The 24885-nt window shown below is 41.0% G+C and overlaps 2 protein-coding genes across 5 annotated transcripts in view; both read right to left on the bottom strand.

Annotated features, from left to right (window-relative positions):
* The window catches only part of arid4a (AT-rich interactive domain 4A), a 39212-nt gene extending 29986 nt beyond the window's left edge, over window positions 1–9226 (bottom strand). For all 4 annotated transcript variants that reach the window (XM_084045702.1, XM_084045705.1, XM_084045703.1 and 1 more), the window contains exons 1-5: window positions 9185–9226; window positions 7937–7987; window positions 6850–6960; window positions 1729–1794; window positions 866–956 (exon numbers count right to left, since the gene is read on the bottom strand). In XM_084045702.1, the coding sequence (XP_083901828.1) occupies window positions 866–956; window positions 1729–1794; window positions 6850–6960; window positions 7937–7942 (274 nt within the window). In that variant the 5' untranslated portion in view covers window positions 7943–7987; window positions 9185–9226. The remainder of the gene's footprint in view (window positions 1–865; window positions 957–1728; window positions 1795–6849; window positions 6961–7936; window positions 7988–9184) is intronic.
* A 2176-nt stretch (window positions 9227–11402) lies between these two features.
* Window positions 11403–24301, bottom strand: psma3 (proteasome 20S subunit alpha 3). The gene is made up of 11 exons (XM_084045111.1): window positions 24183–24301; window positions 22743–22825; window positions 19802–19925; window positions 18364–18465; window positions 17502–17575; window positions 16800–16872; window positions 16142–16207; window positions 15125–15171; window positions 13356–13423; window positions 13066–13130; window positions 11403–11603 (listed from the first exon to the last, which is right to left on the bottom strand). Exons 1-11 carry the CDS (start codon window positions 24201–24203, stop codon window positions 11559–11561), a joined length of 768 nt encoding a protein of 255 aa, XP_083901237.1. The 5' UTR covers window positions 24204–24301; the 3' UTR covers window positions 11403–11558.
* Between the last annotated feature and the right edge of the window lie 584 nt (window positions 24302–24885).

Genomic DNA, 24885 nt, shown 5'->3' with positions numbered 1-24885 from the left:
CTCTACACCTGAGCCACTGCCGCCCCATTCGATAGTGGGCTAACATACAGCGTAAATAGGCAAACAATAGCAGATGATGTACAATCTCGCAACGCCTTCGCTCCATTTTCAAACATCTATTTTCAACTGTAAGGTCAGGTCACCAGTTCAAATCCACTTATGTGGTTTAAAAGTTAATGTGCCATAACCTGCAGTACTTTCACAATTTCCAATCTTGCGTGACCAATCTCACATATCCAGTAAGTGTAACTTCTACTCAAGTAAACGCAACTTCATTCAATTCATAACAAATCCTGTCAAAAGCCATGTCCCTGGGTGTTTGTCATGCTTGAACATACCAACACACAATGGTGATCCGATATGCTTAATAGGTCATTGGTTAGGTAAATGCAAAGCTTAAGAGTTCAAATCCCACTTCTGCCATCCTTAATGTGGTCTGAATTTATGCATTTTCCAGGATAAATTCAGACCCTTCTCACATAGCAGCAGCATTTGTGCATAAATGAGGTCTCAATTGAAAATGTCAAAACTGAACAATAGGCATTTGCCATCACTCAGACATGGCTGGAGTAAATATCTGGTTTGAATTTTTACGCTTTCCTACTTCAAAACAAATACACATAAAAAAAGAAAATCCCAATTCAATCTCAACATGGCATCACAAAGCGTTGCCAGCTTGTAGAACGGCTATTTTCACTATTGTCCGAGATAGGACTTAAATTATTAATTCATAATTATGTTTGGGACCTGGAGAGACACCACATTTGGGATTTTGGGTCTCGAACAACAAAGGTTTTTCGGAACCCCTGTGTTACCTAGCTGATTAGAACGATATAATTTATTAGGTACGCGTGAACATTCTTACCAACTGTGTAGAGACTGGCGTCGGTCAGCTTGCTGATCACCGCCTCACTGGACAGACCTTCATTTGTTTTCACCTCCACCGTGGACCCCACCTGGACACACACACACACACACACACACAGGGATGCTCAGACATCAAAAACAAACAAAACGCACACCCAACAACACATTCTCTCATGGTGTGACCAATCTCTCTCTCTCTCGGTAAGCTCACAGTGCGTCACTTCGTGCCGCGAGCTTGTACATCTGCTATTTATGAACATTTTTGAAAGATCTTGAAAGTGTGAACCACTGATTTGGAAGGCATTTGTAGAATCGACCACAGGTCTTAGGGCAACTGATAAGGGCCAACTTATGATATTTACACTAGTTAATATCTAAACAATTATAATAATTACACGGAAACTACTTAAAATTTGAAAGTGTGACCCTACAGTTAGCGAATGGAATTGCATAGTGATGACATCACAAGTGGAGGAACCTCCTTGATGTGCACGGTATTGCCACTTGCCAGTACTACGGGTATAAAATTGGCATATAAATGAACATGGCATGCTGATCATTCAAAACCAAGTACAGTTTTGTTCACATCTAGCATTTAAAATAATCTGTTGCCCTGTCTTTAACTTGGAGCAGTCAAAAAATGCAATCTGAGACAATGTAAGAACTATAGTTAGGCTCACAAGCAGTATCACCATCACTAACCCCCCCCCCCCTGGCCCCCCCCCAGGGTGTATAAACCCCCTTATGTGAAGCAATTCCCCCTTAAGTATTTAATCGAACATTACTCTACAACAGATTACAGTATAAAACATAATTAGATAAGATTATAATGGATTATAATACATAAATATTTTATCTCACCCTCAACGGTCCTTTAACCTGGTCATCCTGCACAACCTGTGCTGTCGATTCTCCTTTGAGATTCACCTGAGGACAGAGACAGAGTTTTTGCAACTGTAAAAAAGTGTGTTCACACCGAGAGATAAAACATTTGTTGGAGCAGCGCATACATACAAAGTCAATGCAAATGCACAAACAAAGTGATAGACAGCACTATAGCAGGAATTATGATCAATATAATGAGGGTGGTTCTTAAAAGAGCAGACTTGGGGTGTTTTTGTAACCCAAAGAGGGTACAAAATGGAACCAAATGTTACGGGTCCATATGGTTACACTCCCCGAGTTAAAATGAACACTGTAAATGAACACTGGAGGGGTCCCTGTGTACATTTTATATCTGTTGTATGTGCCTGCAAACAAAACAAGACCCTGAATAGATATGAGTCAACAAACTGTCAACAAACCCCGAGACTAAAAGTCAACACATTTTCAGGTAACATCACATATCTAATAAAATAAAATATAAATAATATCAATATAATTTCTAATAAATCTAATATAATAGAGTGATGTTGTTAGGTTTTCAATAAAGTGAGTCCCGGGACTCATTGGTGGTCATTTGAATGAGTCCCACTAATCTTAGATTAGATGTTGGCCTATTTGACAGTGCAGGAGCATAATTACCTTGATGCCGAGAACATTAACATCATCAACATGGAAACTTATCGCTTATGACGATTATGAAAAAGAATTGCGATTATCTCAAAGAATTGCGATTAGGCGATTATGTAACAATTGTGACAGGCCTATATCTATGTACTGTGTTACTATGTTAGTTAGTTCACTGTATGTGTGAGGTGTGTCATCTCTGTACCATGTGTGTCAGTATGTGTGTCAGTGTGTATGTACCGTCTTACCATGTTAAGGTGGCTCTCCACCAAACAGACTAGGCTACTACAGATTACTACAGACTGGTAGTCGAATGACGTGGGGAGATCAGTCGGTTGTAAGGTGTGAAAAGAAGTTGCTGAATGCACCTGTGAGCCGACACCGACAGACGGCTACTATAGTGCTAAAAATAGCCTATGGCTTGATGTCTTTTTCAACAACAAGTCCGCTGCTCTATCCGACGGGTGAAAGCCGACCAAGCTTTGCTCGGTCGGCTATCGACGGTTCCCTACAACTTGCGACCCGACGCGACAGTGTACCCACCGCCCATTCAACAGCAGATTTACGGCAACAGACGCTTTCCAACACTCGGAGAGCTACGTTTAGTTCACTGTATGAGGTGTGTCGTCTCTAGACTGTACCAGTGCATGTATACTGTGTTAGTTAGTTCACTGTATGAGAGGTGTGTCGTCTCTAGACTGTACCAGTGTGTGTATACTGTGTTAGTTAGTTCACTGTATGAGAGGTGTGTCGTCTCTAGACTGTACCAGTGTGTGTACTGTGTTAGTTAGTTTACTGTATGAGGTGTGTGTCGTCTCTAGACTGTACCATGTCTGTCAGTGTGTGTATACTGTGTTAGTTAGTTCACTGTATGAGAGGTGTTTTTGTCTCTAACATGCGTGTCTGCTTGGAGGAAAAGGCTCTTTCCTTGTATGACAAAAAGCAACAAGTAGCCATTAATATTTCCCTCTCATGGCCCGGACTGCTGGCCTGGCGGTCGGGGCGCCAAGGCTTCTTCTAAGTAGCCTGATGGTGCATCGCGGGTTTGAGTCCCGTTCCCGGCGACAATCTTCCCCGCATGTCTCTCCCCATCTCTCTCTCCCCGTTTCCTGTCCATCTCTACTACACCCATAAATAAAAGGCATAAAAGCCCCAAAAATATATCTTTTAAAATATATATATATATTTCTCTCTCACACAACCAGTTTCACTTCCCCTGCCACTGGTTAGGTGTTAAAACGGACACTTCCGGTACAATGGACACTCAATGGAATGGAACGCATGCTGCTGTGACTAATGTATATTCTAATGTCTGAATAGACGTTGTGCCTAATGTATATGGTACATCTACAATCTCACAAGCACGTCGCAATATGCTATTTTCACTGAAAGTTCTCTCAGAATTGGGATGCTGGTGGTTCAAGTGGTTACCATCAGAGCCATATAAGGAGAGTTGCGTCACCTCCGTTCACTTCATTGGGGCCAGTCCAATTCGCGGCTCGGGAGGAGCCGAATAGTGATAAAGCCCTGAACCAGAGGTTTACGGAATGCACTGGAGTGAGTCTATGAGCGTTTGTCACCATTTCGAGTCTACATGAACCACGTGACCGGCGCCGTTTCTGCCCCCTCATTGACGAAACTCTCCATTAGAAGGCTCTGGTTAGCATATGCGTTGTTGTACGTCAATAGCCGGCATCATTCCACAAGCTCACGGTACAGCGCGACACACTCCGAGCTTGTATATCTGCTATTTTTGCTGAATGTTCACCAATTATTTACGACATGGCTAGAATAGGGACACTAGACCCCCCATTTAATACGATCCTCATCTCTGGGACCCCAATCTACAACTCAAAATTCTCAGTGTCTATTTAACCATCCCGACGCGTTGTGAGCTTGTAGAGCTGCTATAGTCGGCGAATATTATTACCCACACAGGTATAAAAGCAAAATAAAATCTCATGACTGAAAGCAATTCGTATGGCCTAAAGTGTTAATGGGCGATTTGTGAAACAAGTGTGAAAGGAGGGCCTCCCCCCCACACTAGCGCTGTTTCCTAAACGATTAACACAATATGTAAAACAAATGTTGTAATATTGTTCCTGCTGTTCTACATACTGCCAACCAGGTGAAGAAATCACAGACTGAGGCTTTAAACCTTTGCTTCTATATGAAATACAACCAACTAATTTTATGGAAGATGCTTCTGAACATATTGCTAGTTTGACCACTTCAAATGCTCTAATCTTACAATAATAACCGAAAACAGCCGATCTATAAGCTCTCAATGAGAGCTTGTAGATTGTCTATTTTCACTGCGCAACATGCTTCCATAGAGCTGTGGTTCTCAAACTTTTGCATGTCAAGGACCCCCAAAATGATATGCATTTGGCCGCGGACCCATCTCACAATACTTTCTTCCAGGGACCCCCCAAGAAGCAAAGATTTGAGTTACAAATGTTTGCTTTAAAAAAATATATATATATTGAAAAGGTTTGCAAACATTTTTTCAATTTTTCAAAAAATAGCAGATCTACAAGCTCATAACGTAGCACTGAGCTCGTATATCTGCTGTTTTTGAATAGCCAAAGCATAAAAGGTTATAGTGGTTTAAATGAGCGTGATGCTATATTAACACATTTTGCTGGGGGACCTGGGGGTTCACGGACCCCACTTTGAGAAACAATGTCCATAGAAGACAGTCCTGGCTTCTATGGAATCCAAATGACTGAAATCAGTGATGGCGACGGAGAACTTTAATCCATGGGCACACAGAATAGCAATGCTGGAGTTCCAAGTGGTTACATAGAGATTACAAGTTGGCATTGTTGGTTAGCGCTCTCCTCACTGTGTCACCATGACGCCCAGGTACATTGAAGGGGGGGAAACTACTTATCCCAAAAGTGAGTAGTTGAACCGGGCCAGTGCCACGTAGTTGAAAAGCGCCATTGGAAAGAGTCTCCCAAAACAAACCAAAAACATCTGAGACAAACGTGACTTGGAAATCAGAAATCGCTACGTTTCATTCCACACTGAGCAACGTTACAATATCTGAAATGGAAAAAAAAGGGGGTTCCCAGCTAAATGAGGAAGCGTTTAACCACTTAAGCCCCATTTCCAAAAGGGCATTGAAATAGGGTGTCGCAATGACACGTGTTGTGAGCTTGTACACCAGCTATTTTTTATGACGATATGCACAAAACAGGGATCAATAATGAATGAGCGTACTGTATAAGAATGACTATCCATCAGATCATAGGTTTCTCTCTCTCCACCTACAGTATCAGTTGTAGTATTCTGTACTGAATCTAGTCCAACAACTAAGATCTTGTGTAATGGCACCAAATATTTTCAAATGGGGGCGGGGTCTAATACGTATACATTTCGGGGGCCTTGGCATGCAAATGTTTGAGAGCCACTGCTATAGACAGATACATCAGAGTTCTCCTGCTCATAAAGCCTTACCAACAGTGTACATGTACCATTGTGTTGTCTTGTTAATGAAACCAAAGCTGTGAACGCTGACGGCCTTTGATATACTACTGTAGTGTGACTACTACTGTAGTGTGTTCTGACATTTTGTGCATTAATATGTGCCTCGTTTTCTGTGCAAAATATAATAATCGAATATACCGTAATCAAAACGTTGCAGATCGGCTATTTCTGGCTAAGAGATTTGTTGCATCCAAAGACAAGAGCGTCAACGTTCGTCTGTCAGTGTGCAAGCCTTTTCTGTTGTATATGGACTTTAATGCTGGCCTCTTGCACTGGTCTTTAGCCTTAGTAAGGCTTGAGTTTACAGCGCAAACTTTTTTATTTTATAAGTTCTCAACCTCAACCTGCAACGGCTGGCTCTGTATGAATTGAAGGTGGAAAACAATCTTGTACATTTGTACAGCCCTACTACACACGCTATCACTGTTGCATAAAGATTCAGGTTGCAAATCAGCAACGTGCTCCTTTAAAATCAACATTGTTCAACAGATCTTAGCTCAGCAATCAGTATCAACAAACACCTCAAGTCTGACTCTCAGTATCGGTGCCAACAACGACACAATGGCATCATTGCAGTTTCTCAAACCAGACCATCTCTCAATCGTCCACAATCGTCGAATGCTACAGAGAGTGTGTAATTTTGCACCGTAAATGTTGAGAACAGGAAGTTGTCATCTGCTCTTCGGGCCGGAAAGTATTTAACCAATCAACACACGGTGTTCACTAAATGTTTTAATTTCCATTTCTGCTAAGCAGCTAGCTAGCTAGGCTTTGACTAATTTGGTTTCCAGTAGTTATTTGCGTGACTGCATGAGTGAAACGGAAGCGGTGGGGCATCCACTTTATTTTCAAGGCTTCCGTAGTAAGGACTCTTAGGCGGAAGCATGTTAAAATTGTGGGTGCCTGTCAACATGTCAGTCTTGTAGTAATGTACTGAAGTATTGGTGCATCTATGGTGAGTGTTTGAGAGCATCTTACCTTAACCTTTACCAAGCGTTTAACAGTCTTGATTTTAGCCTCACAGAACGCCCCTCTGTACTTGGCACTGACATCTGTTCCCACAGTCAGATAGGCAGGCTCATCCACTGCCTGAACACACACACACACACACACACACACACACACACACACACACACACACACACACACACACACACACACACACACACACACACACACACACACACACACACACACACACACACACACACACACACACACACACACACACGTGTCACCATCAAATCAGACTCTAGTTCTTAGAATCACATATAAAAACTATCTATTGACATATACAGATTATGATAAACACAAAGCACAAAGCATCAAACATGTATGTTTATTATCAAATAACTCAAAACTAACATCAATTTATAACAATTTTCAACTTCACATGGAAACCATTACAATGTCGGATAACAAAGTAAGTAACAATGACAGATAAGTGTATTGTGTATGCCATGGAATTGTACATTCACTGCATTAGCCACAAACAATATTTGATCTATCGTTTCAGTAAACACAGGACATAAACAACAATAAACATAAAATTAACACTAAGGACGTAAACAATAAAGACAGACAGACAAACCAAAACAAACACTATGGACATAAACAACAAACCAAACAACAAACCAACACTGTGGACATGAACAATTAATAAAGCTGCAATATGTAACTTTTATGTCCTCTCCTGACAGAGAAACTAAGGTAATTGATTCAAACACAGGTCTCCTACGTGAGAGATTAAATATTTAATGCACACCCAAGAGGAAACGCCTGCTTGCCAGAATAGATATTGGGTTTATGGGCTTCAGGCCTTACTACTTGTCAACCAGCATGTGTCCTACCCTTACCCGACACTAAACGTATCCAAGGGAGTCCACCTCCAACCACTGCAGAGATGTGTTGTAACATATCAATATATACTCTACCGTACAGATTGGTAGAGTATATATTATATACTATATAAGTATACTATATATAGTATACTTACATTTAGTTAAGGATTGCAGCTTTAACAAGAACACAGAAAGATGAGTGAGATGAGTAAGATGTCACCTACCTTCATGTTTTAGCCTATTTGAGGGAGTCCAGCTCGAAAGAGTTGTACGATCTGAAAGACATCAAGGAGAAGACTTGAGAGTACAGATAAGAACAAGGTTATTAGGGCCGGGTACTATGGGACCCGAACGTACTGCACCCCCATCTTGAACCCCAACCCATTTGTAACTGAGAGTGTACACTGAGTATAGACCTGGAACCAGACAGACTGACCTGTAAGGGTCCACAGAGGACAAACTGTCCAATAAACTATCTGGTCTCCCTATGGTTGGTTAACTAGAAACCATCACAACATGAAGTTTCAACCCTCTCCTGATATAAGACAAGGTTCTGTTCCCGCTTTGCTAAATCTGTGTGTGTGTGTGTGTGTGTGTGTGTGTGTGTGTGTGTGTGTGTGTGTGTGTGTGTGTGTGTGTGTGTGTGTGTGTGTGTGTGTCTCTCTCACGTCGCCATCATAGTTCTCCATGTCATATACACACACACACACACACACACACACACACACACACACACACACAGGCTAATGCTAGGCCTCAGATCAAGTGTGCGTAGAAGTGGTATCCTGGTGTTCTCTTGACGTTTCACAACACATGACGTTCATAAAAGATGTATATTAGTAAATAGCGACACAGGGGGGAGGGGGAGGGGGGGCAGGCTAAAGCTAACGCTAGCTAGCAGGGGAAACTAGCTAGCTGGTGAAAAGCAAAGCGATAGGAAAAAGTCCATGTTGTGAGAAACCCGTTTAATCAGAAACGGTGACGAAGGTTAAATAGAACAAGCGAAAGAAAACGATGAATAATTAAATCGAGAACACACAGAAACGAGAAGGAACAACATATTCCCTAAAGTCCAGATGGGGGGGGGGTAGTTGGCACTAGCTAGCCTGTTAGCTGCTAGTTGGTGGTTTAACTAGTTAACTGAAACACAACTACATGACGCGATCACAACATATCTCTTCACTAGAACGCGATCACATCCAGGAGGATTTATTTCATAGAAAGCTGCAGTTGTTGTTTTTTTGTGTGTCCCCCCCCCCCACCCCCCACAAAAGGAAGCAGATCATTTCACTGAAGCTTTTGCTGCCATTCAGCTCCTTTTTAGTTCAATAACAAAACCATTGAAGTTGTGTTTAAAATAACAGCGCGAACCCCCCGTTTGTTCTCGCTTCGTTCATGATGTAAACAGCGCCGTTCCAAAGTTTAACGTCGCATTTAACGTGGATAAATGTTGCTTTATTTTTTTTACTTACAGACAAAACGACACGGCGCTGCTGCTGCTGCCCCACTCACTGGATGGAACCACAACACCAAGGACACGTCCGTGACGTCACACATAAGCTGCCGTGTGTGCTGCTGCCCCACTCACTGGATGGAACCACAACACCAAGGACACGGCGGTGACGTAACAAATAAGCGTCATTATAGCGGAAGTGCATGCTTGGGCGCGCGTGGTGGTCCAGAGTGGTCCCCGCCCTTGAACCATACCGGTGTGTGTGTGTGCGCGCGCGCGCGTGTGTGTGTGTGTGTGTGTGTGTGTGTGTGTGTGTGTGTGTGTGTGTGTGTGTGTGTGTGTGTGTGTGTGTGTCAGTCAGAGAGAGAGAGAGAGAGAGAGAGAGAGAGAGAGAGAGAGAGAGAGAGAGAGAGAGAGAGAGAGAGAGAGAGAGAGAGAGAGACCAGACAGACTCAGAGAGAGGTGGAGAGGCTCAGAGAGAGAGAGAGAATGAGCACAATAGATAGATCTGGAAGACATCGTCTTGCCACGGTGTCGCGAGCCGAAAATAGCCGATCTACAAAGTCACAACCACGTGTCGCGCGTGCAGCGCGTTGTTGTGACCTTGTAGATCGGCTATTTTCAACCGGGCTTATTTACGAGGCTGCACGGCGGCACGCGCCTACGTCACTGTACCATCCTTGGCATCGTGGTGGCCCCAGAAAGAAGCAGAACAACAAGCTGTTGAACCGAAGCGCGTTTCCTCCGCGCCCATTGGCTGCGCGCGCGAGCACAGCCGAGAAATGCGATTGGTCCGAGCGGCTCCTCGATTCCAACAGGCCCCGCACATTTTCTCGCGTGACGATTGGTCGATACGAACGCGGCGCTTCTGAGGAACCGTCGTCATTGGCTGGCTGGCTGCCTGTCCACGGGAAGGAGGCGTGACTCGGCTTCACTTGGTACCGAATGTACCGTGTTGTTGTTTTTAATTATCACTCATGTCATGTCTCTCTCATCATATATCGCTTATATTTTGTATTTACATAATGATCTGTTTTTGTGCCTCATTTAATGTGGTGCAAAAGCAGATCCTATGTAAATAAACAAATCATTTTCATTATTGACCATACACATTTATGGTCAATAATGAAAATCCGTTATCAATCATCTACTGCTCTCCACCACCCATCTTATCCTATTGTTATAAGATCTACTTGTAAATTAAAGCTACAAACAGAACTTATTTTAACGCCTTTTTAACCAATAGGGTATGTGTGTCAATAGCTTCTTCAAGTAGCACACCTGCAGCGGTTGGTTGGTTGGTCTAATGTAGACCCTGGTGTCACTTAGGACACCTACTGGTCGACTAGTACTGCCTGAAGATCATAGGCCCAACCTCAGCCATAGCCAAGTGGGGATTCCCTCAGTCTTGGTTCAGTGGTACATACAGTATTTGGTCTCTCACTTGGGGTTGCGAGACCTAGGTTGGAATCTGGGATGTTACAGTGCAATTACCTCTCTCTCCTGGGAGGATGGAAAACATACAGATTGTCGATTTATGCTTCATTGCACGAAGGCGTCTCTTGCCAACTTGTTCATTGACATTGTCGTGCTACAGAGCATAAATAAGGCTCAAGTCTGAATGGACATAATGTGTTTTAACTATCAAATAGAGGTGTTTTCAGTTTATTTAACATTTTGTGTAACCATAGTTGATGTGTTTCTGTTCTCTCTTAAAATGTTGGTTCTGGAAATCAACTTGGATCTCCATCTCCAGAGGCTGCCATGATCCCAGAATGTATGCTACTGGTACCAGATCCAGCGTGGTACCAGTTTAAACTGGGAGATCAGGTGCTAGTGGTATATCGCAAAAGCGAAGCGTTTTGCTTCTATTTTCTATTCCCTCCAGGTGAAAGACCTGAATATTTACCTAGAATTTTATAAAGCCTTCTCATCCTCTGCATTGTGATCAGATCCTATTTCCAGTGCACACTGCATTACAGGCATGTAGATGGGGAGGGAGGTTCACATAGCATTCATTCCGTAAATGAACAAATTCTCCCCTTTTCAGTTTAAAGATCACGTCAGAACAAGGTGTGAATAAGACCATAAAGGCATACACTCCAGCACTGTCACACTACTAACACACAAAACACTCAAAACATACTTTGTACATGAAGTGTGATGTCTCTGTACCCTGTGTGTGAGTATGTACCGTTAGGTTAGTTCACTAACAGAAACTAGAAACTGTAGTTTTTAACCTTTTTACATCTTTTATTGTCAAGTTTGAAGATTGTATGGTCCATGAACTACAAAACAGAATACAAAAAAAAAAAAATTCACACAAGAGCTCTCAGGAAGAGGACATACATGTGCCTGTGTGTGTGTGTGTGTGTGGGGGTTCAGTGCTGTGTTCACATGTTGTCTTCATCAGAGTCATCCTCTTCCTCCAACGAGTCCTGTGTTTGGGACGAGACAAGTGAGACAATCACAGACAACTCTTTTTGAACAAAACATGTTTTGTCAAAGCCTAGATGTTTTTTTAAATGTAACATTTTTATTTAACTTAAACAAAGAAAAATATTTTCTTTCATGAGATGTAAAAAAAATGCTGGCACTTTCAGACGAAAAATACGGTTGTAGGGTTTATAAATGTACGTTATGAAATATAAGTGAACAATGCTTTGGAATGCACAGGCTGCTACTATTTTCTTAACGACCATTCTATTCACTGCTTTTTCAGTAATTCGAATAAATGGATAAAAGTGCATATATTATGCAGGAATTAAATATATACCAACTAATCGACGCTAAGAAATTCTAATTGATTTATCCCATTTAAACCTGAGGCCGGAAAAAAAAAACGCCTTCTAAATCCTGACCTAAGTTTTCTGAAAAACTTCAAATAAAAAAAAAAGGATGTTGCTATATACTGTACATTGGGGCGGCAGTGGCTTAGGGGTAGAGTGGCCGGGTAGAGTGAACTGGAAAACCGCAAGGTTCCCAGTTCGATCCCGGGCTGGGGCGCTCCCCTAGAGTTAGTGTCGAAGTGTCCTTGAGCAAGACACTGAACCCCTAATTGCTCCCGATGAGCAGGTTGGTGCCTTGCATGGTTTCCTCCGCCATCGGTGTATGAATGTGTGTGTGAATGGGTTAATGGCACAATCAATGTAAAGCGCTTCGGATAGAAGCGCTATATAAATGCACCATTTATAGCAACAACTACCCCAAAAGGGGTTCCCAGATTGAAAGGTATAGTTACGTATAGGGGTTCCCGGTCTAAATGGGTTAAAATCATTAGTCTGATTAACCACTTAAGCCCTTTTTTATACTTTGTCATACAACGGTGTTATTAAAAAATACCAAAAATAGTCAATCCACAACCTCACAGCGCATCGCATAGACGTGAGGTAAGGTTGTAAATTTTAAAAGTGTTAAAAAGCAGCTGAGTGCTTTCTTAAAGTCCTCTGTTTTCTGAGCGTTTTGAGACCGCTTCACCGTCAGAGTATCATAAGGTAGGAAACTGTGTGAACATGCACTCAAAGTGCATTTAATCTATCTAAAAATGGGTTAGGACCCTCTGACCGATAAGACTTTAAACTTTGCATGCGTATCACAGAAGAGTGTGTTGAGCTGATTGGGAAGTCGGTCGCATCGGCAGAAGTCCAGAAACGAAGACCCAAGTATCTCTGTATCTGGCACTATCTGCCTGTCTGTGTCTCTATTATGCTCATATATGGAGATCCCTGATGACATCGACATGATGTCATAGTACTGACGTTAGGCCTGGCCTCCTAGTACTATGATGATGGGTAGTGCACTAAGTACTCTGACTACGGGTGCAACGGGTATTACATAGCTGAGGGACATGCGTCTCCAGCGGGCATCGGCCAAGTTGTTATGATTAATATTTTAACTGACCTTGGCGTATTTCTCTGCTTCTTCTCTGACGTCTTTAGGAACCAGCTGGTGTCGTCCATCTGTGACTGAGGTAACAGACACACAACCAGGGAGTCATAATATTATCATTTCATACATTTTAAGTCATTTAACAATCAGAGGTTGATCAGATAGCCAAGAGAATCCTGACATCATATACATTCAGAACAGAATGCAAGCCTGGTACAACAGAAAACCAGCAGTACTAGAGGTCCTGGTAGGATAGAAAACCAGCAGCACAAGATGTATAATTGGAATACTAATAATCTTACCTTCTCCCACCCAGCTGAGTTCCAGTTCAAAAGCCTTGTCTTTGACCTCATCATGGACAATGTAGATACTGAAAAACAATAATGAATATTAATTGAATATGTAAATGTATGGTCTGCAAAGCATTGAATATATACAAGACTTTGAACAAACTAGGCGGCATGTTATGTATATGTCGCAGGGAGATTGGCGTTCGTTGGGAAATTGGAAAGGTATGCTCGTTTTTAGGCGCGAGACGGGGCTTCGGCGCGAGGCGGGGCTTTGATGCGAGGCAGAGGAACGCTGAGGAGCGCTGAAAATAAAGGCTTTGATGCGAGGCGGAGGAACGCCGAGGCGGGGCTTTGATGCGAGGCGGAGGAACGCTGAGGAGTGCTGAAAATAAAATGGATAATATGAGAGAAATATTCTATGACAGGTTGGATAATGAAGCGCGAGACGGAGAAAGGTTTAGGCATAGTTTTACTGAGGTTAGGGTTAGGCATAAGGTTAGGTTTAGGCAGAGTTTTACTGAGGTTAGGGTTAGGCATAAGGTTAGGTTTAGGCAGAGCTTTACTGAGGTTAGGATTAAGGTTAGGTTTAGGCAGAGTTTTACTGAGGTTAGGATTAAGGTTAGGTTTAGGCATATTAGCAAAACGAGAACTGTCAATCAAAGCGACTTCTGGCCAGACAGATTAACGTCACCAGTCGCAATCAAAGTGAATCAATAACAAAGTGGGAAGCGAGGGGGGGTGAAAACAGGCACACCTTTTTAAATTTGACTGGTTTTCCAATTTCCCTGTAACATACACCTGTATATGATGCTAATGTTCCTAAATGAACATGCACACACCTGCTTACGATGCAAATGTTATACCTGCTACTCCACACGCCATCTCGTCTGTGCATATACTGTATCTTTGATCTGTTTTTTCCTGCTCTACCCTAGGTCTATACTCTATTCTCACAACAGCTATAAATGGAGTGTACTACACACACACACACACACATAAACCTGTGACTTGACAATAAAAATGATTCTGAAATATATTTTATAGCTTATTAAAATGTACCGGTAAATTGTTACAGTATAGCGGTAAAATCTATAGATAACAGTAGATGACATAATTTGACAAGAAGGTGCTGAAACTCAGATCAAGACAACTGCACAGGAGCACTGAGCAGCCAGTGAATGAGCATGCTTGTTGCTAGTGACTGTGCTCTGTAGGGGTCCAACTGGGTTTGACCACTTGAGTCACCCTAGTGTTCATGTTCATTAAAATCTGGCAAAAATAGCCGACCTACAAGCTCCGCAATCTTGTGATCTTGTAGATCGACCATTTTCACCATTTGACGTAAAGTTCAATAAAGTACAGGGTTTGAGTGGTTTGGGGGACAACTATGTGAGGAACACTATCAAACATACCAACATGACCAAAATAGTCAGTGAGAGGTTAACCTTGCTATTATCAGTGATGTTCAGTTCACCGCTCGGCCCCATGTGGAGAGAGATTGTTTTTTTTATGGATTCTGATATCAAGTCTCACTCATGCTGGGGCTAAACACACTGGGAATAATGAGGGTGATATTTGTCACTGCATGTACTCCTCCACACACAGAAATGTGTGTGTGGAAGAATCAATTGGCAACTAAATTGAGGAGAAAAAGGGGTAAAAAGCTGCACCACCATCTAACTAAGATTGACAGTACAAATATCAGAAGTCATTTAAAAAAAAAAGAAATACATTAATATCTGTTGAGACTATGTAATGTGAAGTGTGTGTGTTGTTCTTACATCTTAGCGACCTCTTTCACCAGCTCTCTACAGGTCAGGTCTTTCATCTGGTTCATTTGAAACATTAGAAACAGACACATTGAACAATTAAACAATAATACACAAGAGACATGTGGTCTGAGTGCTGTTATGAGGAGATACTAATTGAATACATATCAGAGAATCAAAATGTGAGGTCAGTACCAACTGTGGTATAAAATATTGCTATGAATGTGGCAAATATATTTTGTAGGGCACACAATATGTTAGAGTAACGTTCAGTAACAATATGTGGCGGTGACTGTTCCAATATGTACATGTTCCGATATTAGAACCCCGATATTAGAAAATAAATATTGGGAATAGTGATCTGCTTTCGAGCAATAACGGGTTCGAAAAAGGAAAATACACCCGCACATTTGTCTGAAACTTGCAAAAACAGTCTATTTCAAAGGCGACGCTTCGGTCGTTGAAATAAAGACTATTTATTTACACATTTATGACACTATGCAGAACTATAACACTTCATTGTTTTATACCTTGAGCTTCCTTTTGTTCTATATGCACCTCTCATTAACATTTTAAGGTGTACGACCCCCAGGGTCATGAAGATTTTCTTTCCCATTCAAAATCTTTATCCAAAGAGCATTAAAATACAAGGCTGCACATTATCAGCGTTGGACTTTATTGGACTGCATTTGACTTTGTCATTGTGTAGGAGAGTAGCGTTGTCAGTTCTCAGTCGTTTCATCAAACAAACAAAAATAACACACTGATAACAAAAGTTATATTAATGATGAAAAATCTAAGGAATCTCAGGAATGTTTTGACTGAGCGTGACATGCTTCAGTTGTCCCAATATTGGAAAATAATGGACACGGTAGAGGAGAAGGACAAAGGCAGTCACGTTGAATATTAAATATCATGAAAACCCTTTGAAGTCAGCACTGCATTAAACTATGATGAACAAATTATCATCTAGTAATTCACACTCATCAGACTATGGTTACTTTAATAGAATAAAAGCAAATCTCTTACCTGCAGTTTTTCTATCTCGGTCTTAGCCGCCTGCTTGGCTTTGCCAATGGCACAGCCCCAGTAGCCCTAAAGAAAACATGTACAATTAGGAAAATAAAGCAATATAAATCACAAGCTCAATGAGTGTCTGATCAATCACACGATATTCACATTGATGTCTCTGCAATGGTGAAAATCTTGGGAGGTGCAAAAACTGCTGAAAGGAACTTGCAAGGCACTGGTTTGTTTGTTAGCTTCGCAATGACATCATTTGGTTCTTATTGACGTGCCAAAGCTGAAAAAAGTTTGACTTCCTTTGCTGCAGCCTTTAAACCCAACTGGAAATTGGGGTGAAGCTAGAGTAGAAGCCATGGGGTCAACAAAATCAGTAGGAGGATTATTTCTGGAATGTGCCTATTAGATTATGACATATCTTGTCTGGTTTGTACCAGGAAATCAATCATTCTGATATGGGGCAGAGTCTGACGGTCTCACTTGGTCAGGTGAACAGCATCTCTTATAGGGCAAGTACAACTAAATCCACATCTGTCCGTTTCAATTAATTACTATCAAATATACCTAGTTATGTTGTGTATGTGATGTGTATGATGAATACATTGACTTTCTGTTGTGAATTAGCATAAAGGTGTACAGGAGTGAAGGTGATTGGAGGATTTACATGCGAGATTCCCGAGGGGTCGACCATGTAGAGTTGAGGACCTTCGTCTTTATCGTAGGAGCCGAGGATGAAGCTGTGAGAAAGCGGAGAAAATCAGCACCTGACATTTATTCTGACATCATGGTGTTTTAGTCAATTAAAGCTTCACCCTGTTCCTACTTGAGATTCAGATTGGTCAAACACACAAAAAAGGTTACATAGCAAAGCTTTAAGCCCTATATTTGTTGTATAACGAATACCAAAAATAGCAGATCTACAAGCTTGCAATGCGTGACGCAACCCAGTGTGAGCTTGTCGATCTGCTACTTTTGAAAACTGAAAACAAAACAGGGACACCAGGTTTAAAGTGGTTCAAGTGGCAAGATAGTGCAAGATAGTGCCCACCCACTCGAGCCAGAGTATAGGCTGTTGCCATCTGGACGTTGTCTGGGTGCCCCTGGTGTCATGATGATGATGATGATGATGAAACAAGCACTTTATGCCGGCACTTTATATTTCTGAATGTAGCCTTTTATTTTATCTCTTGCACTAGATGCGCCCAGACTTATGTTTTATGCTATGGTGTTTCATGTCTGTTGTTGTCATGTACTGTCTGTATGTTTTAAACCACTACACTGGCTGTAAACCTAATTGCCCTTCTGGGACACTAATAAAGACCTTCAACCTTGAAGTGATTGTGTATTCATATTCTGTGGTTCTCACCTGCAGCCGAAGGGTCGGACAGCACTGTATAGCGTGTAGGCGTGGACGTACATGGCTACTCTGTCAGAAAGGTGCTGGAAACGGGCACACACAGACAAACATACACACAGGTCAGTTTAAAGAAAACGACAACAATATCAGCTTTTGTATTTAAGTTGGAAATGTCAAATTGAGCAAAAGTATTTAAACTATAATTATTGTCAGTGAAACAATGTAATCACATTGCAACTGTGCTCAGTATTGTAATGCTAATCATAACAGTATTTGTACCAAAGGCTTTAAGCACACAAAACATAAAGAATCTGTCACCAGTCATAAGGCAAATTCAGACCATTTTGTATTCTGTACATGGCCATATCATGAGAGGGACATAGTGAGAAGGAGTCAATCAGAATCAACACACTGCTCTTGCATGGGGTTGTTGTGTGTCAAAGTGTGTATTCCCCTAGTGCACATACAATCATTTAAAGTTAATAGTGGTTTACAGAAAAGGGATTATGTGTAGAACCTAAACACACAAATTGCCACGGGGGGACAATATTGTTGCAGCATCCGTTTTTAAAACAAAGATTCTACATGTGTATTTTGATTTTCCATAATGTTGTGTAGTTGTTTTTGTTACACGGTTCTCTTGTTCGGTGTTTAATGGAGAAACAAGCCTCTGGCCTTTTGTGTCATCCATTTGGTGTGTTTTTAACTCCTTGCATTGCCTGTACTTAAATAAACGACTCAATCAATGAATCAGTCCTAAAGCAAATCAAATCGGAGGTCCTTCAAATGAAAAAAGTGGAGAATCACTGAACTATGCAGCCTACGAAGCATGTGATTCCTCTGTGTTCTCAGATCGATGGATAATATTCACCTTCAGAGGGATGTCGTATCCATAGCTGGATCTGAAATTAGAGGCCTCTTCTCTGGCAACCTCAGAGAGAGAGCGTGCATCTGCCAGCAGTCCAGCCACAGCCTGTGCAGAAACAGTTAATCAGTTAATCCATCCATTAGGCTTGTTCAAGATTTGTATTCATCTCAAGGACCCCCAGTTTGGCATACATTAGGACACAAACCCCCATTTGATACCATCTGTGGGATCTTAATCAACACTATAAAATCAAAACTCAGAGAGCGTACAAATGGAACCATCTGTACACTCATAGAGTCCCCAGAACCCACGTTGAGAACCACTGTGATATAACATGTTTAATGTCAAATGTTCCTAAATTATACAGTACATCAAAATGGCCAGATAGGGGCAACAGATCTCCAGACATTTCCATCTCAACTCCATTGCTAAGGCCTAATAAAATCTCAGGACTGAAAAAAAGTGTTGTATGGCAAAGTCCCCCCCCCCCCCCCCCCACACACATACACACACACTAGCGCTGCTTCCTAAACAATTAACACCATTATGTCAAATTATGATGTTTCACTAATATTGTTCCTTGGGTTTTACATACAGCCAACCAGGTGAACCAATCACAGATTGAGGTTTTAAACTTTGCTTTTATGAAATATCCCAGACCATTGGGGCTTTATGGAAGATGGTTCTGAATATATTGCTAGTTTGACCACTTCAAATCTCATCTTAAAATAATAACCGAAAATAGCCTATCTACAAGCGCTGCAACACATTGAGAGCTTGTAGAACAGACTATTTTCACTGCGCAACATGCTTCCACAGAAGACATGCTGGCTTCAATGGACTCCAAATGACTGTAGTCAGTCGTGGCGACTGAGAACTTTAATCCATGTGGGTTAACTAGTACACAGACCGTTTCCTGTTAACTATGACCAGTGTGAAATGTGGTGCAATGTGAGGCAATGGAGAGACTATTATTGTTTAAGGGGGGACCGAAAGGGGCTGTTCTGAGGTCATGTCTGCGTTGTTGACATGCGGAAGAGTGCCAGGAATTAACTTGTGTTAAGTTAGCTGATATGTCAAGAGTTGAGAACCTTGAAGGAGAAACAAATGTTGCCGACAATACCACAGATTTATGTGATGATGCATTTGTAACTAATCATGTGCCATATTTATGTCATGAATCATGATGCATTTCAAACAAACGATGTACCATTAACAAATGTCACAACACTAATAATAACACAAGTGTAAGGGAGGATGTGCTTGAAAGGGAACTTAATAACGCTCATTTGACTGGTGGGTGCTGGGCTAAAGAGGCTTCAGTTCAAAAAAGGGTAGAGCCCGCACACCAGAAAGTAAAATGTGAGTAAAATGTGAGCCAGTTGGAAATCACTCTTCTAAGAGGCTTCATCAATTTAAATGTTAGCGATAAAAGTCTTACCATGCCAACGTGTCTGTCGATGTTGAAGATGCGTTTGTTGGAACCTTCCTCGTAAAGTTTAGACAGAACCAATTTCTCCACTCCAAACACGACCCCATCTTTACAGCGAATTGCTATGGCTGTGCTGTAAACATATACACACAGTGTCACACACACACACACACACACACACACCAATACATTAGTCTACCTGAACAGTATGATCAGTATATTAGACTAAGACTCTTAAATAAAATATTTTCAATTGGTAATTCATTTACAGAAAATGCACATGACTTGGAGACTGATGGTTTGTGAGGCTGGTTTAGGTTTGTGAGGATGGTTTAGGACAATCTCAACATTTTCTGGATCAGGGCCCACTATTTTTTGAATAGCCAAAGAAATCTTAAAATGACACAGATAGGTTCCCAGTCTTCATGCATTAAAACTATGCCAAACGATGAATCTCCAGACATTCCTAAGCCCTGCCATTATGGCCAGCCTCTCCCACTTTGGAAGACTTTGTGCCACAACTATGAGATCACTGACAACTAAAAAGTGGTCAGGTGGGTGGGCTGCGTTTATTTTGATGATCAATCAATTGTGTTCCGTTTTACAGTTTTTTTTAAGGTTTTAAAGAATAAATACACACATTTTACATCAATTATCTTATATTCATGTTATATATTATCACTGGTTTAGGATCCCATAAGAGGGATAGTTGCACTGTAAATTGGCTACCACAAACTACTGAGTTGTATGATGATTATAAACTGTTGATGCCGACAAACCACCTGTCCTCTACACCAGTGGTCGGGGACCACCGGTGGTCTTTGAGGGGGTTCCAGGTGGTCCCCAGCTAAATGAGAGTTGGTAACCAAATGGATCCTTATTAGATCTTTAACTTTTGAGAGCGTAAATTAAATGAAACCACACTCTCAAGAGTTACATTATTGTTAAACATCTGCATCACTTAATTCACAAGAAGTCTTACACAATTAGAGAATGTAGAAGAATTGTTATCTTTTATCAACGTTGGCCTGTAATCTCTCCTATGATACCAACATCAATACAGCATACATATTTTGTTATCCAACGATCACAAAATATTCTAGCAGTTTTGGGTCTGAGAGTCTAAATCTCATCAAATGGTGGTTCCGTGGCTCAAATGCCGAATAAATAATGGCCTTGATATGAAAAGGGTTGAAAACCACTGGTCTACAACCCCACCCCCTCCACGATGACACGATTAATTTCTCAAAATCTACTCCCTCCCACACACACACACACACACACACACTGCAGTGATGACTCAAACCTGTAGGTTTGCACCGTACAACAAGGGCTATACTAATGTCGTCCCCCCCCCCCCCCCCCGTGCGGGGAGACTTATCATTTCAGGCATTGGCAGCCTCACAGAAAAGACATCAGGATTTGTAGATCCTTTCTTAAATTGAGAACACAAATTTTCACTCCCCTCTTTTGTTAGTTAGTTAGTTAGTGTTGTTGTAAGTTGTACAAGCTCTAGAAGCAGTTGACAGGATTCTATCTTAGTCACATGTGGAGAGTTGGTACACAAACATTCCACATCAAGGTGGCCTTGAGGCTATAGAATTTTGATGCGTTTGTAATATCTGGACACTGTGGACAGGTTCAGTAACTTCAGTTACTGAATAGATTGCTTTTCACACCCTCTTGAATAGTTAGAACATTTGAATTTCACTATGACATCTGACTCTCACCAAATGAATTGTCTTGACATTGTAATCACATGCCATTGCAATTGGTCAATTCAAACGTATACGTAGAATCTGTAGTACAAATTACTCTTTCAAAGTACATTCAAAAGATCTACAGATCCGCCTCAGTCAGCATGGCTATCCTGATAAGTGGATACAGCCAGCCTTCAATAGGTTTCACAATAGCTCTCAGAATGATTGTCTAGCTCCTAGGCAGAAGAACACTGTAGGTGAACAGCGCATTAACTGTTTCTTCCAGTATTCTCCCCTTGGATGCCATTTTGAAAAAGTTATCAAGAAACATTGTCACATTTTAAGCTCTGATCCCTCTCTTGGTAATTGTTTTACAGTTGCCCCACCACGTATTGACCACAGAAGACCCCCTAAATCTACTGGTCAGAGCACGCCTGCAACAGCCAACCCCCTCACACGTTTTGACAAAAATCCCAGATGGTAACTATAAATGTGGCAAATGTGCCCAATGCAGTTTCACATACGAATGCAAATCTTTTGATCACCCTGTTACTGGAATCATTTTAAAATCAAGGCATGTTATTAGGTTATTAGTTTAGATATTACCTCAGCCAATATCATTTATCTGATCAAGTGTATGTGTGGGTTGGCCTATGTGGGTAAAACCTTGAGAGCATTTAAAACAAGAATTTCAGATCACAGGACTGACATCAGAACCAAAGATTGTAGGAACCCAGTGGCTCTTCATTTTGCAGAAGCCAAACATTGTATTTCTCCATTAAAGTATATGGCATTGAACAGGTCAAATTACCCCCAAGGAGGTGACATTAAAACACTGCTTCTCAGGCGAGAGGCATTTTGGATCTGCACATGTCATTCTACCTGTGCTTTCTTCTATTAATGGGTCTCCCTTTGGCTTGTGCTTCAGATTGGTAGTCTCCACCTGACTTGACTGTATCACTTCCCATGTGGGTCTCGGTTTTAGCCTCCCTAAAATAAGTGTAGAACCCAGTGTAGCTACTTAGAAGAACCCATCTGTTTTCCCTGGCTTTGAATTGCACTCAAGATGGCCTACTCTGTTTTAATTCTGCATATTGTGTTCTGTGCTAATGCATATTATTTGTTACTTGATGTCTTATTTGTTTTGATGCTTTCATTAGTTTTGTTTTAACCATGTACAGCACTTTGGTCAGCTTGGGTTGTTGTAAATGTGCTATATAAAGAAAGTTTGATTTGAACATGATTCTGACCTGCTGTTTTCCACAGCCTTCATGGCATATTCCACCTGAAACACCCTTCCATCTGGAGAGAACGTGGAAGCCGACAGGTCATACTGTAGACAGAAAAACAGACAGGTCATATTGTAGACAGAACAACAGACAGGTCATATTGTAGACAGAACAACAGACAGGTTATGCTGAATGGAGAACTGGTTCTGAAAAAAGTGGGGTCCGGGGAGTCCCAAGGCAGGGGTCCTCCTTCAGTTGTAAGGAACTAAATTCTGGAAATATTACAGTATGCAACAGTGGACACTACTCTTGTGTAAATGCCCCACAATGCAAAGGCATATGGTTGAAAAATAGCATAGTGATTACTATTACGTCTATGTAGGACGTACTGTATAGTGATTACTAGTATGTCTATGTAGGACGTATAGTGATTACTAGTATATACGTCTATGTAGGACGTATAGTGATTACTAGTATATACGTCTATGTAGGACGTATAGTGATTACTAGTATGTCTATGTAGGACGTATAGTGATTACTAGTATGTCTATGTAGGACGTATAGAGATTACTAGTATGTCTATGTAGGACATAGTGATTACTAGTATGTCTATGTAATGTAGTACGTATAGTGTGTGGTTTTGAATGCAGCCCAGAACTTAAATGGCTCATAAATAATACACAATGAACAATTGACAACGATGGTTGTCTGACAGACATAACTTTATGTACATCATGTTTAAAGACCTATTTGGATTGCTTTTAGTAATACTGTGTGTGTGTGTGTGTGTGTGTGTGTGTGTGTGTGTGTATACACGCGCACACACACATTATATATATATATATATATATATATATATATATATATATATATATATATATATATACATATATATATATATACATATATATATATGCACATTTACCACACACACGCATAAATATATATATATATATATATATATAAATATATATATGTATATATATACACACACACACTATAAACAGCAGACACTTTAAGCATGAAGTCTGCTTGCTTTCTCTTTCGTCTGGACCACCAACCTGACGTAGCCTAGCCTAGCCTAGCGTAGCCTGGGCAAACTTTATAGTATACAAAGTTTGCCTCGGACCAGGACTTGCTTGATTCTTATTTTAAAATCAATTCTCACATGTCTAATCGATAAACAAATATCTTGTCAGTCTTGGTCCAAGGCAATTATTTAGTTTTACCATCTGACGTGAAGCTTAGCTAAACCTAGCCTAGCCTAGCCTAGCTTTGCCTAAACAAGCTAGTAAGGCTAGCCCCACTTCAATGTGACTCAGCAGCTAGCTACCAGGCTAACCCACTGGCTAGCTAAGATGTATAACAATGTATATAATATAATCAAGGGGTCTATTTAAGCAAAACCACACACACACGTGTGTGTCCGCATGCTACAAACATGCAGTTTCATCCACTCACCCCTGTCCCAATGGAACTCATGTTGTAATATGAATATAGTGTATATGTCAGATATCTGCTGCTCTGTGAGACGGACAGATAGAGAGTGTGCAGTTCTCCACCAGCGAGTCAAACCAAAACACCAACGAAGAAGAAGAACAACATGCATTTAGTTCCGGTTAGTTCAGTGGTTCTCAAACTGTGGTCCGGGGACCCCCTGGGGGTCCTTGAAGGGGTTCCAGGGGGTCCCCAGATTAAAAATGAGTTAAAAATCGCATCAGAAAGCAATTTAAACCACTTTTTAACCATTCGTATTTACACTTTTGGAGATTTGGAGGGGGAACAAATGTAAATGTTTGAAAACAAATCTTGTATGTATTATTATTATTATTATATTATTATGTATGTATTACACTAATGCACAACAATGATTAAAATGCAATTATTAGAAACCACAGTCACACACATGTAGCCTGTTCACAAAGTCCTTTTTGAACTTGTACATATTTTTGTACATATTTTTTTTCACTCTTCACTCTTCACCCTTCGCTCTTTCACTCTTCATACCAGTAACCTGAAAGCTGATTGACATTCTGTATAGTAGTGTGTATATCTGTCTGTCTCTTATATGTCATCATGATTTGTGTGCATGGGGATCTCATCTTAAACAAGCTTAGTGCTTAATGAGTCTTCCAGTTTAGTAGACCTTGTATTGTGAATTTGT

This window comes from Gymnoscopelus microlampas (genome assembly GCF_963454915.1).
Source record: "Gymnoscopelus microlampas genome assembly, chromosome: 20".
Classification (NCBI taxonomy): domain Eukaryota; kingdom Metazoa; phylum Chordata; class Actinopteri; order Myctophiformes; family Myctophidae; genus Gymnoscopelus; species Gymnoscopelus microlampas.
Note: the sequence above shows the minus strand (reverse complement) of the source record. Positions and strands in the feature narration are given on the sequence as shown.